Source organism: Ciconia boyciana, chromosome 31, assembly GCF_034638445.1.
Source record: "Ciconia boyciana chromosome 31, ASM3463844v1, whole genome shotgun sequence".
NCBI classification, from domain to species: Eukaryota; Metazoa; Chordata; class Aves; order Ciconiiformes; family Ciconiidae; genus Ciconia; species Ciconia boyciana.
In genome coordinates this window covers 1,035,253-1,050,974 of record NC_132964.1, presented here as the reverse complement: position 1 = coordinate 1,050,974, position 15,722 = coordinate 1,035,253, and the positions used below count along the sequence as shown (strand labels likewise).

Genomic DNA, 15,722 nt, shown 5'->3' with positions numbered 1-15,722 from the left:
CACCCCCAAAACCCATGGGGTCCCCCCAAAACCCACAGCCCCCACATACAAGGTCCCCCCAAACCCCTGGGACCCCCCAATTTCCTTGCAGCCCCCCAAAGCCACAGGGCCCCCTCAAACCCACCCTCCCCCAACCCACAAGGCTCCCTCAATTCCATGGAGTCCCCCAAAATTTAGAGCCCCCATTTCCCTCCACCCCTATCCCATCAATGCCCCCCTTTAATTTTAAGGGGCCCCCACATCAGTGGGGTCCCCCAAACATGGGGTCTCCCCACTTCCCCCCAATTTTTAAAGCGTTTTTTTTTTTAAACAAAACTTTATTGGATTTGTCTCAAATATGTTTACAACGGAGCCCTGGGGGGGGGGGGCAGGGGTTGGGGACCCCCGGGGTTTTGGGGACCCCTCCCCATCACGCCCCCTACGGGGACCCCCAATCCTGCCCCCAGCCCCTTCCCCCCCCTCACATTTTGGGGCTAAAACCGCAATGATCAGTTAAAATTGGAGGGGGGTGTTGAACCCTGCCCCTGCTCCCCCATTAAAAATAGGGGGTCGAGACCCCCAATGGGTAAAAGTGGGGGCTGCCCCCCAGCACCCCTGGGAGCAAATAAACCCCAGAGCCCCCCAGGGGGCAACTCACCCTGAATTACCCCGGGGGGCAAACCCCCTTAATTACCCTTGGGGGGGGCAAATCCCCCCAACAAACCCCGGGGGGTAAATACAACCTATATATTACCCGAGGGGTCGTAAACCCCCACTTACCACTGGGGGGCAAATCCTCCCATATATTATCGGGGGGGGGGCAAGTGCACCCCAATATTACCCCGGGGTGGTGGGGGCAAATACAACCCCTGAACTATCCCGGGGGGGGGGCAAATCTACCCCTAAATCACCCCGGGGGGGGGGGGGCAAATGCAGCCCCTCAAGTACTCCGGGGGGGGGGGGGTGTCACCCCTAAAATTACCCCATAGCAGGGGGGGGCACCCCCAAATCCCCCCCTCCCGGGGCGCAGTGCTGCCAGGCAGGGGTCGGCAGCCCCGCTGCTCACCGGTGCGAGGTTGTTGGCCCCCCCCCCGGGGGGGGAGGGGGTCGTAGCCCCAGGGGGGTTGGGGGGCCCCCCCCTCGGGGTGAGGGCCCCCCCCCACCCTAGAAGTCGGCGAACTCCTTGGCGCAGCGGTCGGTGAGGGAGACGCGGATCTCCTCCTCCTCGTACTCGTCGAAGTTGCTGGTGTCCCCGGGGCCTTTGCACTTGGGCACGAAGGGGGCTTCCACCTACGGGTGGGGGGGCCACGTCTGGGTCCCCTCCATGGGACCCCCCCCCAGAGCCCCCCCAAATTCATGGTGGTCCCCAGAGATACTCTAAGGAGGCTCTGCCACCCCCAGGACCCCCGTGTTCCCCCATGGCACCTCCCAGGACCCCCCGACCCCTCACGTCCCCGACCCCCACCCTGTAGGGTCCCCACGTCCCCTCCCAGGACCCCCCAGACCCCTCACGTCCCCGACCCCCACCCTGTAGGGTCCCCACGTCCCCTCCCAGGACCCCCAGACCCCTCACGTCCCCGACCCCCACCCTGTAGGGTCCCCACGTCCCCTCCCAGGACCCCCAGACCCCTCACGTCCCCGACCCCCACCCTGTAGGGTCCCCACGTCCCCTCCCAGGACCCCCCCAGACCGCTCACGTCCCCGACCCCCACCCTGTAGGGTCCCCACGTCCCCTCCCAGGACCCCCCAGACCCCTCACGTCCCCGACCCCCACCCTGTAGGGTCCCCACGTCCCCTCCCAGGACCCCCCAGACCCCTCACGTCTCCTCCTAGGACCTCATAGTTCCTCACCGGTCCCCCACGTCCCCTTCCAGGACCCCCCCCCACACCCCGCCATGTCCCCTAGGGCCTCGGAAGCCTGCCCTGGGACCCCCAGACCCCCCCAGAACCCCCATGTCCCCTCCTAGGACCACACGGGACCCCAAAGGTTCCCATGTCCCCTCCCAGGAGCCCCTAGGACCCCGTAAGCCTCCCCTGGGACCCCACAGACCCCCAGAACCCCCATCTCTCTTCCTAAGACCTCGTAGATCCCTGTAGGTCCCCCAAGTCCCCTCCTAGGACCCCCTAGGCCCCTTCCAGGACCCTGTGTCCCCTCCCAGGACCCCTGTGTCCCCTCCCAGGATCCCCTAACATCCCATAAGCCCACCCTAGGACCCCCATGTCCCCTCCTAGGACCCTGGAGACCCCGAACCCTCACGCCTTCTCCTAGGACCTTGTAGATCCCCCATGTCCCCTCCCCGGACACCAAAGTCCCTCCTAGGACCTCCATGTCCCATCTTAGGACCCCATAGGTTTCCATGGGTCCCCCACGTCCCCTCCTAGGACCCCCTAGGCCCCTTCCAGGACCCCTGTGTCCCCTCCCAGGACCCCCTAGGGTCCCATAAGCCCACCCTAGGACCCCCATGTCCCCTCCCAGGGCCCCCCAGACCCCTCACGTCCCCTCCTAGGGCCTTGTAGATCCCCACAGATCCCCGTAGGTCCCCATGTCCCCCTCCCCGGACACCAACGTCCCTCCTAGGACCTCCATGTCCCATCTTAGGACCCCATAGATTTCCATAGGTCCCCCACGTCCCCTCCTAGGACCCCTAGGCCCCTTCCAGGACCCTGTGTCCCTCCCAGGACCCCTAACATCCCATAAGCCCACCCTAGGACCCCCATGTCCCCTCCTAGGACCCTGGAGACCCCCGAACCCTCACGCCTTCTCCTAGGACCTTGTAGATCCCCCCATGTCCCCTCCCAGGACACCAAAGTCCCTCCTAGGACCTCCATGTCCCATCTTAGGACCCCATAGGTTTCCATGGGTCCCCACGTCCCTCCTAGGACCCCTAGGCCCCTTCCAGGACCCTGTGTCCCTCCCAGGACCCCCTAGGGTCCCATAAGCCCACCCTAGGACCCCATGTCCCCTCCCCAGGGCCCCCAGACCCCTCACGTCCCTCCTAGGGCCTTGTAGATCCCCCACAGATCCCCGTAGGTCCCCATGTCCCCCTCCCCGGACACCAACGTCCCTCCTAGGACCTCCATGTCCCATCTTAGGACCCCATAGATTTCCATAGGTCCCCCACGTCCCTCCTAGGACCCCCTAGGCTCCTTCCAGGACCCCTGTGTCCCTTCCCAGGACCCCTAGGGTCCCATAAGCCCACCCTAGGACCCCCATGTCCCCTCCTAGGACCCTGGAGACCCCCGAACCCTCACGCCTTCTCCTAGGACCTTGTAGATCCCCCATGTCCCCTCCCAGGACACCAAAGTCCCTCCTAGGACCTCCATGTCCCATCTTAGGACCCCATAGGTTTCCATAGGTCCCCCAAGCCCCCTCCTAAGGACCCCCTAGGCCACCTCCAGGACCCTGTGTCCCCTCCCAGGACCCCCTAACATCCCATAAGCCCACCCTAGGACCCCCATGTCCCCTCCTAGGACCCTGGAGACCCCCGAACCCTCACGCCTTCTCCTAGGACCTTGTAGATCCCCCCCATGTCCCCTCCCAGGACACCAAAGTCCCTCCTAGGACCTCCATGTCCCATCTTAGGACCCCATAGGTTTCCATAGGTCCCCCAAGCCCTCCTAAGGACCCCTAGGCCACCTCCAGGACCCCTGTGTCCCCTCCCAGGACCCCTAACATCCCATAAGCCCACCCTAGGACCCTCATGTCCCCTCCTAGAACCCTGGAGACCCCCGAACCCTCACGCCTTCTCCTAGGACCTTGTAGATCCCCCCATGTCCCCTCCCAGGACACCAAAGTCCCTCCTAGGACCTCCATGTCCCATCTTAGGACCCCATAGATTTCCATAGGTCCCCCACGTCCCCTCCTAGGACCCCCTAGGCCCCTTCCAGGACCCTGTGTCCCCTCCCAGGACCCCCTAACATCCCATAAGCCCACCCTAGGACCCCCATGTCCCCTCCTAGAACCCTGAGACCCCCGAACCCTCACGCCTTCTCCTAGGACCTTGTAGATCCCCCCCATGTCCCCTCCCAGGACACCAAAGTCCCTCCTAGGACCTCCATGTCCCATCTTAGACCCCATAGGTTTCATGGGTCCCCACGTCCCTCCTAGGACCCCCTAGGCCCCTTCCAGGACCCCTGTGTCCTTCCCAGGACCCCCTAGGGTCCCATAAGCCCACCCTAGGACCCCCATGTTCCCTCCTAGGACCCTGGAGACCCCCCGAACCCTCACGCCTTCTCCTACGACCTTGTAGATCCCATGTCCCCTCCCCGGACACCAAAGTCCCTCCTAGGACCTCCATGTCCCATCTTAGGACCCCATAGATTTCATAGGTCCCCACGTCCCCTCCTAGGACCCCCGTGTCCCTTCCTAAGACCCCCTAGCCCCCCCCCCAAGCCCACCTTGCGCTGGTAGATGGCGATCCAGTCGGTGGTGGAGAACCATTTGTGACCCTTGATGTCGGCGACGCCGTTGCGGAGGTTCCCGAAGCGCTTGGTCAGGTCGACCTGGAGCAGGTTGCGCAGGAGGTCCTTCAGGTCCGAGCTGAAGTGCGAGGGGAACCGCACCTGCGGGCGTGGGGTCAGCCGGACGCCTGGGTCCCCAGCGCCGAGGTGGGGGCCTGGGGCCCTGGGGAGGGGGGCTTGGATGCCTGGGACCCCGTTAGAGAGGTGGGGAGGTGTCCTGGGGGGCCTGGATGCCCAGGTCCCCATTAGAGGGGTGGGGGGTTGTTCTGGGGGGCTGGGTGCCTGGGGATGCTCTATCGGGGGCCTGGATGCCTGGGTCCCCATTAGAGGGGTGGGGGGTTGTTCTGGGGGGCCTGGATGCCTGGGTCCCCATTAGAGGGGGTGGGGGTTGTTCTGGGGGGCTTGGATGCTTGGGGATGCTCTATCGGGGCCTGGATGCCTGGGTCCCCATTAGAGGGGTGGGGGGTTGTTCTGGGGGGCTTGGATGCCTGAGTCCCCATTAGAGGGGTGGGGGGTTGTTCTGGGGGGCTGGGTGCCTGGGGATGCTCTATCGGGGGCCTGGATGCCTGGGTCCCCATTAGAGGGGTGGGGGGTTGTTCTGGGGGGCCTGGATGCCTGGGTCCCCATTAGAGGGGTGGGGGGTTGTTCTGGGGGGCTTGGATGCCTGGGTCCCCATTAGAGGGGGTGGGGGTTGTTCTGGGGGGCTGGGTGCCTGGGGATGCTCTATCGGGGGCCTGGATGCCCGGGTCCCCATTAGAGGGGGTGGGGGTTGTTCTGGGGGGCCTGGATGCCCGGGTCCCCATTAGAGGGGTGGGGGGTTGTTCTGGGGGGCTTGGATGCCTGGGGATGCTCTATCGGGGGCCTGGATGCCTGGGTCCCCATTAGAGGGGTGGGGGGGTTGTTCTGGGGGGCTTGGATGCCTGGGGATGCTCTATGGGGGGGTCTGGATGCCTGGGTCCCCACTGGAGAGGGTGGGAGTGGGTTTCTGGGGGGCTGGGCACCTGGGTGCCTGTGGGAGGGGGTGGGGGTGTCCTGGGGGGCTTGGACACCTGGGGATGCTCTGTGGGGGGTCTGTATGCTTGGGACCTTGTTAGAGGGGTGGGGAGATGTCCTGGGGGCTTGGATGCCTGGGGATGCTCTATGGGGGGGGCAGATGCCTGGGTCCCCACTGGAGAGGGTGGGAGTGGGTTTCTGGGGGGCCTGGGCACCTGGGTGCCTGTGGGAGAGGGTGGGGGGTGTTCCAGGGGGCCTGGATGTCTGGGTCCCCTCTGGAGGGGGGGGGGGGCAGATGCCTGGGACCCCATTAGAGGGGTGGGGGATCTTCTGGGGGGCTTGGACGCCTGGGGATGCTCGGGGGGTGGGGGGAGATGCCTGGGTCCCCACTGGGGAGGGTGGGGGGGTGCCCTGGGGGGGCCCAGATGCCTGGGACCCCTTTGCTGGGGGGGCTGGGGGAGCCCAGCAAGGCCCCAGTAACTGCCAGGTTCTCTCCCAGTGGCACCAGTGCTCCCAGTCTCTGCCCTGATATCCCTGGCCCCTCTCCCAGTCTCTGCCAGTGCCCTCAGGCTCTTTCCCAGTTGCCCCCACTGCTCCCAGTCCCTCTCCAGTCCCCTGTGTGCCTCTCCCAGTAGCTCTCCCAGCGCTCCCAGTCTTCCCAGGCCCTCTCTGAGGGCTCCCAGTCCCTCTCCCAGTCCTCCCAGTACTCTCAGTCCTTCTTCCAGTCTTCCCAATCCCTTTCCCAGTGCTCCCATTCCTCCCAATCCTTCTCCCAGTCCTCACCCATTACTCCCAGTCCCTCTCCCATTCCCCCCCAGTGCTCCCAATCCCTCTCTCAGTCCCCCCAGTGCTCCCAATCCCTCTCCCAGTCCCTCCAGTCCCTCTCCCAGTCCGCCCCAGTGCTCCCAATCCCTCTCCCAGTCCCCTTAGCTCCTCTCCCAGTGCTCCCAGTCCATCTCCCAGTCCACACCCGTTACTCCCAGGCCCTCTCCCAGTCCTCCCAGACCCTCTCCCAGTCCCTTCAGTTCCCCCAGACCCTCTCCCAGTCCCCCCTATCCTCCCAGACCCCCTCCCATTCCTCTCCCAGTTCCCCCAGTGCTCCCAGTCCACACCCATTACTCCCAGGCCCTCTCCCAGTCCTCCCAGACCCTCTCCCAGTCCCTTCAGTCCTCCCAGTCCCTCTCCCAGTTCCCCTCCCATTCCTCTCCCAGTTCCCCCAGTGCTCCCAGTTCATCTCCCAGTCCACACCCATTACTCCCAGGCCCTCTCCCAGTCCTCCCAGACCCTCTCCCAGTGCCTTCAGTCCTCCCAGACCCTCTCCCAGTTCCCCTCCCATTCCTCTCCCAGTTCCCCTCCCATTCCTCTCCCAGTTCCCCTCCCATTCCTCTCCCAGTTCCCCCAGTGCTCCCAGTTCATCTCCCAGTCCACACCCGTTACTCCCAGGCCCTCTCCCAGTCCTCCCAGACCCTCCCCCCATTCCTCTCCCAGTTCCCCCAGTGCTCCCAGTCCCCCCAGTTCTTCTCCCCTTCCCTACCACCCCAAGCCCCCCATAACACCCCCAACCCCACGCATCCCCAAACCGCCCCCGTAACCCCCCGGGGAGCCCCCACACCCTCCCAGGACCCCTAAACCCCTGGGGATCCCCCAGACCCCCCCGACCCCGAGCCAGGACCCTCCCCACCCCGAGCCAGGACCCCCCCCCCCGGGACCCCCTCACCTTCCCCGAGACGATCTTCTCGTAGATCTGGATGGGCTGGTCGGCAAAAAAGGGGGGGTACCCGGCCGCCATCTCGTAGATGAGGACCCCCAGGGCCCACCAGTCCACAGCCTTATTGTACCCCTGGGGAGGGGGGACGACGACACATACATGGGGTGACAAAGGGGTCCCCCAAAATCTGGGGGGGGGGGTCCCCAAGGGGGTTTAACCCCCCCCCTCACCTTGCTGAGGATGATTTCGGGTGCCAGGTACTCGGGGGTGCCGCACAGCGTCCAGGTCCGGCCCTTCACCCGCTTGGCGAAGCCGAAATCTGTCACCTGGGGGGGGTGTGTGGATGGGGACCCCACCGGTGTGGGGGGTCAGGGTTAGGGTGGGTGGGGGTGATGGGGTGTTTGGGGGCTGCGGGGTGGCCCCGGGGTGGATTTGGGTGGTTGAAGGGGGGATTTGGAGGGGATTAAGGTGTATCTTGGGGGGGGTGGCAAGGGGGTTTTGGGGTGTATTTGGCGGGTTTGGGGTAACCTGGGGAGGTTATGGGGTGCCCTGGGGGATTAAGGGCTATTGGAGGGGGACAAGGGTTTTGGGGTGTATTTGGGGCGTTTGGGTAACTTCGGGGGCTTTGGGGTGCCCTGGGGGATTAAGGGCTATTGGAGGGGGACAAGGGGTTTTGGGGTGTATTTGGGGGTTTGGGTAACTTCAGGGGGCTTTGGGGTGCCCTGGGGGATTAAGGGCTATTGGAGGGGGACAAGGGGTTTTGGGGTGTATTTGGGGGTTTGGGTAACTTCGGGGGCTTTGGGGTGCCCTGGGGGGTTATTTGGGGGATTAAGGGCTATTGGAGGGGGTCAATAGGGTTTTGGGGTGTATTTGGGGGTTGGGGTAACTTGGGGGGCTGTGGGGATGCCTAGAGTATTTCGGGGTGCCTAGGGATACTTGAAGGTATTAAGGGGTGCCGGGGAGGTTTTGGGGTGTATTCAGGCTGTTTTGGGTACCTCGACACGTCCCTGCCAGTTGCAACCAGCTTGGGAGGAGGTTGGGGGCAGTGGGGGGTATTGGAAGGGGTGAGGGGGTTTGGGGGGCACAGGGGGTGTCAGGGGGCTCCGAGGGGTATTTTGGGGTGCAGGGAGTATTTTGGGGCGCAGGGGGTATTTTGGGGTACCTCGATGTAGCCCTGCTGGTCGATGAGCAGCTTGGGAGGAGGTTGGGGGCAGTGGGGGGTATTGGAAGGGTGTGAGGGGGTTTGGGAGGGCACAGGGGGGTATTGGGGGGCACAGGGGGGTATTTTGGGGCGCAGGGGGGTATTTTGGGGCGCAGGGGGGTATTTTGGGGTACCTCGATGTAGCCCTGCTGGTCGATGAGCAGGTTCTCGGGTTTCAGGTCGCGGTAGATGAGGTCGAGCGCGTGCAGGTACTCGAAGGTCAGCACGATTTGGGCCGCGTAGAAGCGGGCATGGGGCTCGCTGGGGGGGGGGGCTGAGACCCCCACCCACCCTCCAGACCCCCCTGGAAACCCCCCAGGGACCCCTTGGGAACCCCTGGAGACCCCCCAGCTCCCCCCCAAGACCCTTTCTAAGACCCCCTTGGACCCCCTGTCACCCCCACAATCCCCAGAGACCCCCCAGGACCCCCCAGAGACCCCTTCTGGGGACCCCCAGAACCAAGCCAGACCCTTTCTGAGGCCCCCCAGAACCCCTGAGACCCCCCAAGACCCTTCCTGAGACCCTTTGGGACCCCGCAACCCCAGAGACACCCCCAAGACTCTGACAACCCCCAGAAGTCCCCAGGGACCCCCCAGAGACTCCTCAAACCCCACCAAGACCCTTCCTGGGACCCCCACAATACCCAAATCCCCTATAGGACCCCCCCCAGAAGTCCCCAAGGACCACCAGAGACCCCATGGGACCTCTCCAATCTCCCCTGTGACCCCCAGGGACCCCTCAGAGACCCCCAAGACCCTCCCTGGGACCCCTCAACCCCCCAAGACCCTCTCTGGGACCCCCACAACCCCCTGGGAACCCCCAGACCCCTCAGGGACCCCTCAGAGACCCCCAAGACCCTTCCTGGGACCCCTCAGAGACCCCCAAGACCTGTCCTGGGACCCCACGTTCCCCAGAACCCCCTGAAAACTCCCAGAAGTCCTCAACGACCACCCAGAGACCCCATGGGACCACCCAGAGACCCCCAAGACCCTTCCTGGGACTCCTCAAATCCCCCCAAGACCCTTCTTGGAACTGCCACAATCCCCAGAACCCCTCTGAGAATCCCCCAGAAGTCCCCAAGGGCCACCCAGAGACCTCCTGGGACCTCTCCAATCCCCCAAGACCCCCAGGGACCCCAAGACCTTTCCTGGGACCCCCACAATACCCAGACCCCTCCGGGAACCCCCAGAAGTCCCCAAGAACCACCCAGCGACCCCAGGGGACCTCTCCGATCCCCCCTGAGATCCCCCAGGGACACCTCAGAGACCCCCAACACGCTTCCTGGGACCCCCAAGACCCTTCCCGGGACCCCCACAATCCCCACAACCCCTTGGGAACCCCAGAAGTCCCCAAGAACCACCCCCGACACCCCATGGGACCCCTGGGACACCCCTGGGACCCCCCAGACTCCTGCTCACCTGAAGCGGCCGATGCGGCGGAGGTGGGAGAACATCTCCCCCCCCGGGATGTACTCCATCACCATGTACAGGTTGGAGTTGTCCTGCCGGAGGGGGACGGGGGACGTCCACGGGGGACAGGGGACACCTTGGGGACAGCCCGGGGGGACAGGGGACGTCCAAGGGGGACAGGGGACACTCTGGGGACCAACTGAGGAGGATGGGGGATACCCCAGGGGGACAGGGGACACCTTGGGGACAGCCCGGGGGACGGGGGACGTCCAAGGGGACAGGGGACACTCTGGGGACCAACTGAGGAGGATGGGGGATACCCCAGGGGGACAGGGGACACCTTGGGGACAGCCCGGGGGACAGGGGACGTCCAAGGGGGACAGGGGACACTCTGGGGACCAACTGAGGAGGATGGGGGATACCCCAGGGACCACCTGAGGGGGACAGGGGATATCCCAGGGGGACAGGGGACACCTTGGGGACAGCCTAAGGGTGATGAGGGACACCCAAGGGGAATGGGGGACACCCTGGGGACCATCCGTGGGGGACAGGGGACATCTCGGGGACAGCGTGAGGGTGATGGGGGACACCTTACGGACCACCCGAGGGGGACAAGGGACACCCCGGTGACATCCCAATGTCTTGGCACAATGGAGGACTCACAGATGTGGGGACACCCCGGGGGGGACGGGGACGACTGGGGGGACACCCTGGTGGGACAGGGGACACTCTGGGGGCGATGGGATCATCTGGGGGAGATGGTGACCACCTTGAGGCCATGGGGACCACCCCGGGTGTGACAGGGACCCATCCTGGGGCCATGGGGACCACCCTGGGGCCATGGGGACCACCCTGGGGCCATGGGGACACTGGGGGGGTGACAGGGACCCCTGTCCCCACCTTGAAGGAGTACTCGAGGCGGACGAGGAAGGGGAAGGTGACAGCCTGCAGGATCCGCTTCTCGTTCAGCGTGTGCTCGATCTGCTTCAGCTTCACCACCTGCGGGGACATCCTGTCACCCCTGGGGACACCCCGTGTCACCACCCCCCTTCCCAGGGACAGACAGGACATCCCTAGGGACAGCTTGTCCCACTGGGCTGGGAACAAGTGGGGACACCGGCATGTCCCTCCCACCAATGCCGGGGACACTGGGCTCCCCCTAGGACCGAGGACACGGAGGTCCCACCATGTTGGGGACACCAGGGACACCACCCACTGTGTTGGGGACACCAGGGACACCCCCTGTGACTGAGGATACCAAGGTCCCCCCCTCACGCTAGGGACATTGGGGATACTGAGGTGCCCCGAGACCCGATGCCATCAGCGTCCCACCCCACACTGGGGACACCAATGTCCCCCTGGGAATAATGGCACCAGGGTGTCCCCACGTAGGGGACACCAAGGTCCCCTCAAGACCAATGACATCAGTGTGTGTGTCCCCATGTTGGGGACACTAAAGTCCCCCCAGACTCGATGACACCAGCGCCCCCCCATGCTGGGGACACCAAAGTCCCCCCAGACCTGATGACACCAGTGTCCCCCCATGTTGGGGACACCAAAGTCCCCCCAGACCCGATGACACCAGCGTCCCCCCATGTTGGGGACACCAAAGTCCCCCCAGACCCGATGACACCAGCGTCCCCCCATGTTGGGGACACCAAAGTCCCCCAGACCCGATGACACCAGCGTCCCCCATGTTGGGGACACCAAAGTCCCCCAGACCCGATGACACCAGCGTCCCCCATGTTGGGGACACCAAAGTCCCCCCCAGACTCGATGACACCAGCGTCCCCCCATGTTGGGGACACCAGCGTCCCCTCATGTTGGGGACACCAAAGTCCCCCCAGACCCGATGACACCAGCGTCCCCCCATGTTGGGGACAGCAAAGTCCCCCCAGACCCAATCACACCAGTGCCCCCCCATGCTGGGGGCACCCAAGTCCCCCAGACCCGATGACACCAGTGTCCCCGCATCCTGGGGACACCAGCGTCCCCCAGACTCGATGACACCAGCGTCCCCGCATCCTGGGGACACCAAAGTCCCCCCCAGACTCGATGACACCAGTGTCCCCGCATCCTGGGGACACCAGCGTCCCCTCATGTTGGGGACACCAAAGTCTCCCCAGACCCGATGACACCAGCGTCCCCGCATCCTGGGGACACCAAAGTCCCCCCCAGACTCGATGACACCAGCGTCCCCGCATCCTGGGGACACCAAAGTCCCCCCCAGACCCGATGACACCAGTGTCCCCGCATCCTGGGGACACCAGCGTCCCCCCAGACCCGATGACACCAGTGTCCCCGCATCCTGGGGACACCAGCGTCCCCTCATGTTGGGGACACCAAAGTCCCCCCAGACCCAATGACACCAGCATCCCCCATGTTGGGGACACCAAAGTCCCCCCAGACCCGATGACACCAGCGTCCCCCCATGTTGGGGACACCAATGTCCCCCCCAGACTCGATGACTCCAGCATCCCCGCATCCTGGGGACACCAGCGTCCCCGCACCCTGGGGACACCAAAGGCCCCCCAGACCCGATGACACCAGCGCCTCCCCATGTTGGGGACACCAAAGTCCCCCCAGACCCAATGACACCAGCGCCCCCGCACCCTGGGGACACCAATACCCCCCCATGGCCACCACCACCGATCCTCCCCAATGCCAGCGTGTGGCCAGGTGCCACCGCAGCCCCCCAGGATGTCCCCGTCCCCGTCACCTTCTGCTTATCGAGGATCTTCATGGCGTAGTGGTGGCCCGTGTCCTTGTGCCGCACCAGCATGACGCGCCCGAAGGAGCCCGTCCCCAGCGTCCGGATGCGCTCGAACTGCTCCAGGCTGGCCGTGTTCTGGGGAGGGGGACACGGCAGTGTCACCCCCCTGGGGTGGCAGCGTCCCCTCTCTGGGGTCCTCGGGGTTCTAGAGGGGCACTGAGGGCTCCTGGACCCGCCTGGGGGACGTGGGACTGTCCCAAAGGGGACATGGGACCCCCCAAAGGGATCTTGAGTGATGGGAGGGGACCGGGGACACCCCAAAGAGGACGTGGGACCCCCCCCACGGGACCCTGAGTGATGGGAGGGGACAGGGGACACCCCAAAGAGGACGTGGGACCCCCCCCACGGGACCCTGAGTGATGGGAGGGGACAGGGGACACCCCAAAGAGGACGTGGGACCCCCCCCACGGGACCCTGAGTGATGGGAGGGGACAGGGGACACCCCAAAGAGGACGTGGGACCCCCCCCACGGGACCCTGAGTGATGGGAGGGGACAGGGGACACCCCAAAGAGGATGTGGGACCCCCCCCACGGGACCCTGAGTGATGGGAGGGGACACCCCAAAGAGGATGTGGGACCCCCCCCACGGGACCCTGAGTGATGGGAGGGGACAGGGGACACCCCCAAAGGGACCCTGAGTGATGGGAGGGGATGAGGACCCCTCCAAAGGGACACAGGACACCCCCAAGGGACAAGGGACCCCCCCAAAAGGGGACCCTGAGTAAAAGGAAGGGACATGGGGATCCCCCAAAGGGACATGGGACCCCCATGGGGACCCCAAGCTCAGGAAGGGGACCAGGCCCCCCCCAAAGGGACAAGGGACCCCCCCAAAGGGACCCTGAGTGATGGGGGGGACCTGAACCTCTCCAAGGGGACAAGGGACCCCCAGAACGTCCGAGAAGGACACAGGACAACCCCCCCCCAGTCCCCTGAGAGGGGACATGGGCCCCCCCCGAGGATAGAAGGGACCCCCAGCCACCCAGGCAGGGACACGGGACCCCCTGGTTCTTTGGGGGGACACAGAGATCCCCAGGAGGGGACATGGGGGGCACACGTACCTGGGCCGGGTTCTCCCATTTTTGAGAAAATCCTCCTTGGCCCGGGCCAAAAACTCCTTCACTGGGGGGGAACATGGAGGGGGACAAGGGGGGGTCAGCACCAGCACCTCCCAAAAACCCCCAAAACCCCCACAGCAGGCCCAGCTGAGGGACCCAGGCACCCGGGCCCCCAAAACCCTCAGAGCCCCCCCTCACCGTCCTCCATGCCACGGACCCAGGCGTCCGGGAGCTGCCGCCGGGCGATGACCCCGTGGGGGGGGGGGGACACACAACAGACTTTGTCCCCAGGGGCACACGTGACCTACGCTGGGGTCGCCCCCCGCCCCTCCCAGTATGGCCCAGTAAGGCTTGAACGTCCCAGTACCCACAGTGTGGGAAGGCAAATAAGATGGGGGGGGGGGGGGCAAATAAGCCCCCCCGCTTCAAGAGGGGAAACTGAGGCAGGGAGGAGCTGAGCAGCCAGAGGACCCAGGTGTCCGGGAGCAACCCCCCCCCCCCCAACCCAGGTGAGCCCCCACTTGGGGACCCCCCCAAACACCCCAGGGGTTGGCGGGGGGACCCAGGCATCTGAGGAGGCCGGGGGGGACCCCTAAGGGGGGGGACAACACCCCCTTGGCTCCCCTCAGTCAGGGCTGACCTGGGGGGGGGGGGGGGGCCCTGAGGACCCCCGCTTTTGGGGTTCCCCTGGCCCAGGCTGTTCCCGGGGGGATCTCCCCGGTCACGGCCCCCCCCCGGCGCCGCCCCAGCAGCAGCCCCCACAGCTGGAAGGGGGGGTCCCAGCCCCCCCCAGGGGCCATCGTCCCCCTTGGTGGCCTCTCGGGGCACCAACACCCCTCCCAAGCCAGGCGGGGGTCCTGATGTCCCCCCAGGGTCCCTCTATAACCCCTCAGGTACCCCAATACCCACCAGTGCCCCCCAGTCCCCTAATAACCCCCCAGTGTCCCCTCTGTCCCCCAATACCCCTCAATCACCCCTCAGTCCCCCCCACTTTCTCAATACCCCCCACGTGTCCCTGGGCTGGGACAGGGTCCCCAAACCCCCCCCGGTCCCCGCAAGACCCCCTCAGCGTCCCCTCGGTCCCCCCGGCCACACGGGTGCCCCCCTCCCCGGTGTCCCCTGTCCCCCGGTACCGCCTGCATCCCCCAGCTACCGGTCACGGAGAAACGGGGTGGGGTCTGCACCAGCCACACCCCTTCTGCCCCCTCCCCCTCCCGGGGGACCCAGCATTCCGGGCCCTGCACCCCCCTTTCCTCCATCGCCCCTCCCCCAGGACCCAGGGGACCCCCCCAGCTCCGCACCTGCTGAAGCCCGCCCCTTCCCCACAGGCCCCGCCCCAATCCCCCGGCAATGCCCAGCTTGTCCCACCCCTTCCTCTTAAGCCCCGCCCTATTCCCATAGCAACCCCGCCATGCCCCGCCCTTTCCCCGGGCGCCCCTCCTGTCCCCATGGCAACCCCCAGCGCCCCGCCCCTTCCCCCCACGCCCTGCCCTGTCCCCACGGCAACCCCGCGCAGGCCCCGCCCCCTTGCCCTAGGCCCCGCCCCTGCCCCAATGGCAACCCCACGTGCCCTGCCCCTGTCCCCCAGGGCCTGCCCCTGTTCCCACGGCAACCGCACAGGCCCCGCCCCTTCCCTCAAGCCCCACCCCCGCGCTCCCCCCCACGCTCCCCGCTCTTGGGGGGAGGTGGGGGGGAAGACACCCCGGGATCCTCCCCACGCCGGGGGATGGGGCAAGCGGCCCCTTCCACCCCCAAGACCCCAGGAGCAAACGCCCCCCAGGACCCGTCTGTCCCCCCGGGACCCCTCTGCCCCCCAACAATCCCCGCGGCAAGCGGCCCCGGAGCCCCCACGCAGCCCCCTGCCCGGTGTGAGCCCCTCCACTGGGGCCGGTGCCCCCGGTTGGCCCAGCACACTCCCCCGCCCCGGTTCCCCGGTCCCGGCCCAGCTCGGACCGACCCCACTCAGTCCGGTCCTCCCGGCCCGGTTCCCCTCAGCCGGGCCCGGTCCCCCCGGTCCCGGCCCTGCTCGCCCCAGCTCCCCCCAGCCAGGCCCGGTCCCCGGTCCCCGGTGCGGCCGCTCACCGCTCTCCAGCTCCCCGCCCTTCTTGGCGGCGGCGGCGTTGCCCATTTCGGGCCCCGTCGG

At 66.1% G+C, this 15,722-nt stretch overlaps 1 protein-coding gene across 1 annotated transcript; it reads right to left on the bottom strand.

The window, feature by feature from the left end:
- Positions 1–836: 836 nt before the first annotated feature.
- LOC140645145 (cAMP-dependent protein kinase catalytic subunit alpha-like) lies at positions 837–15,722 on the bottom strand. Its single transcript, XM_072848389.1, is given in 11 exon segments — positions 837–1,269; positions 4,378–4,542; positions 7,151–7,273; positions 7,372–7,467; positions 8,477–8,603; positions 9,761–9,843; positions 10,652–10,750; positions 12,471–12,599; positions 13,583–13,605; positions 13,608–13,643; positions 15,662–15,722. Coding segments are annotated over 11 exon segments (1,053 nt in total). The 5' UTR covers positions 15,708–15,722; the 3' UTR covers positions 837–1,143.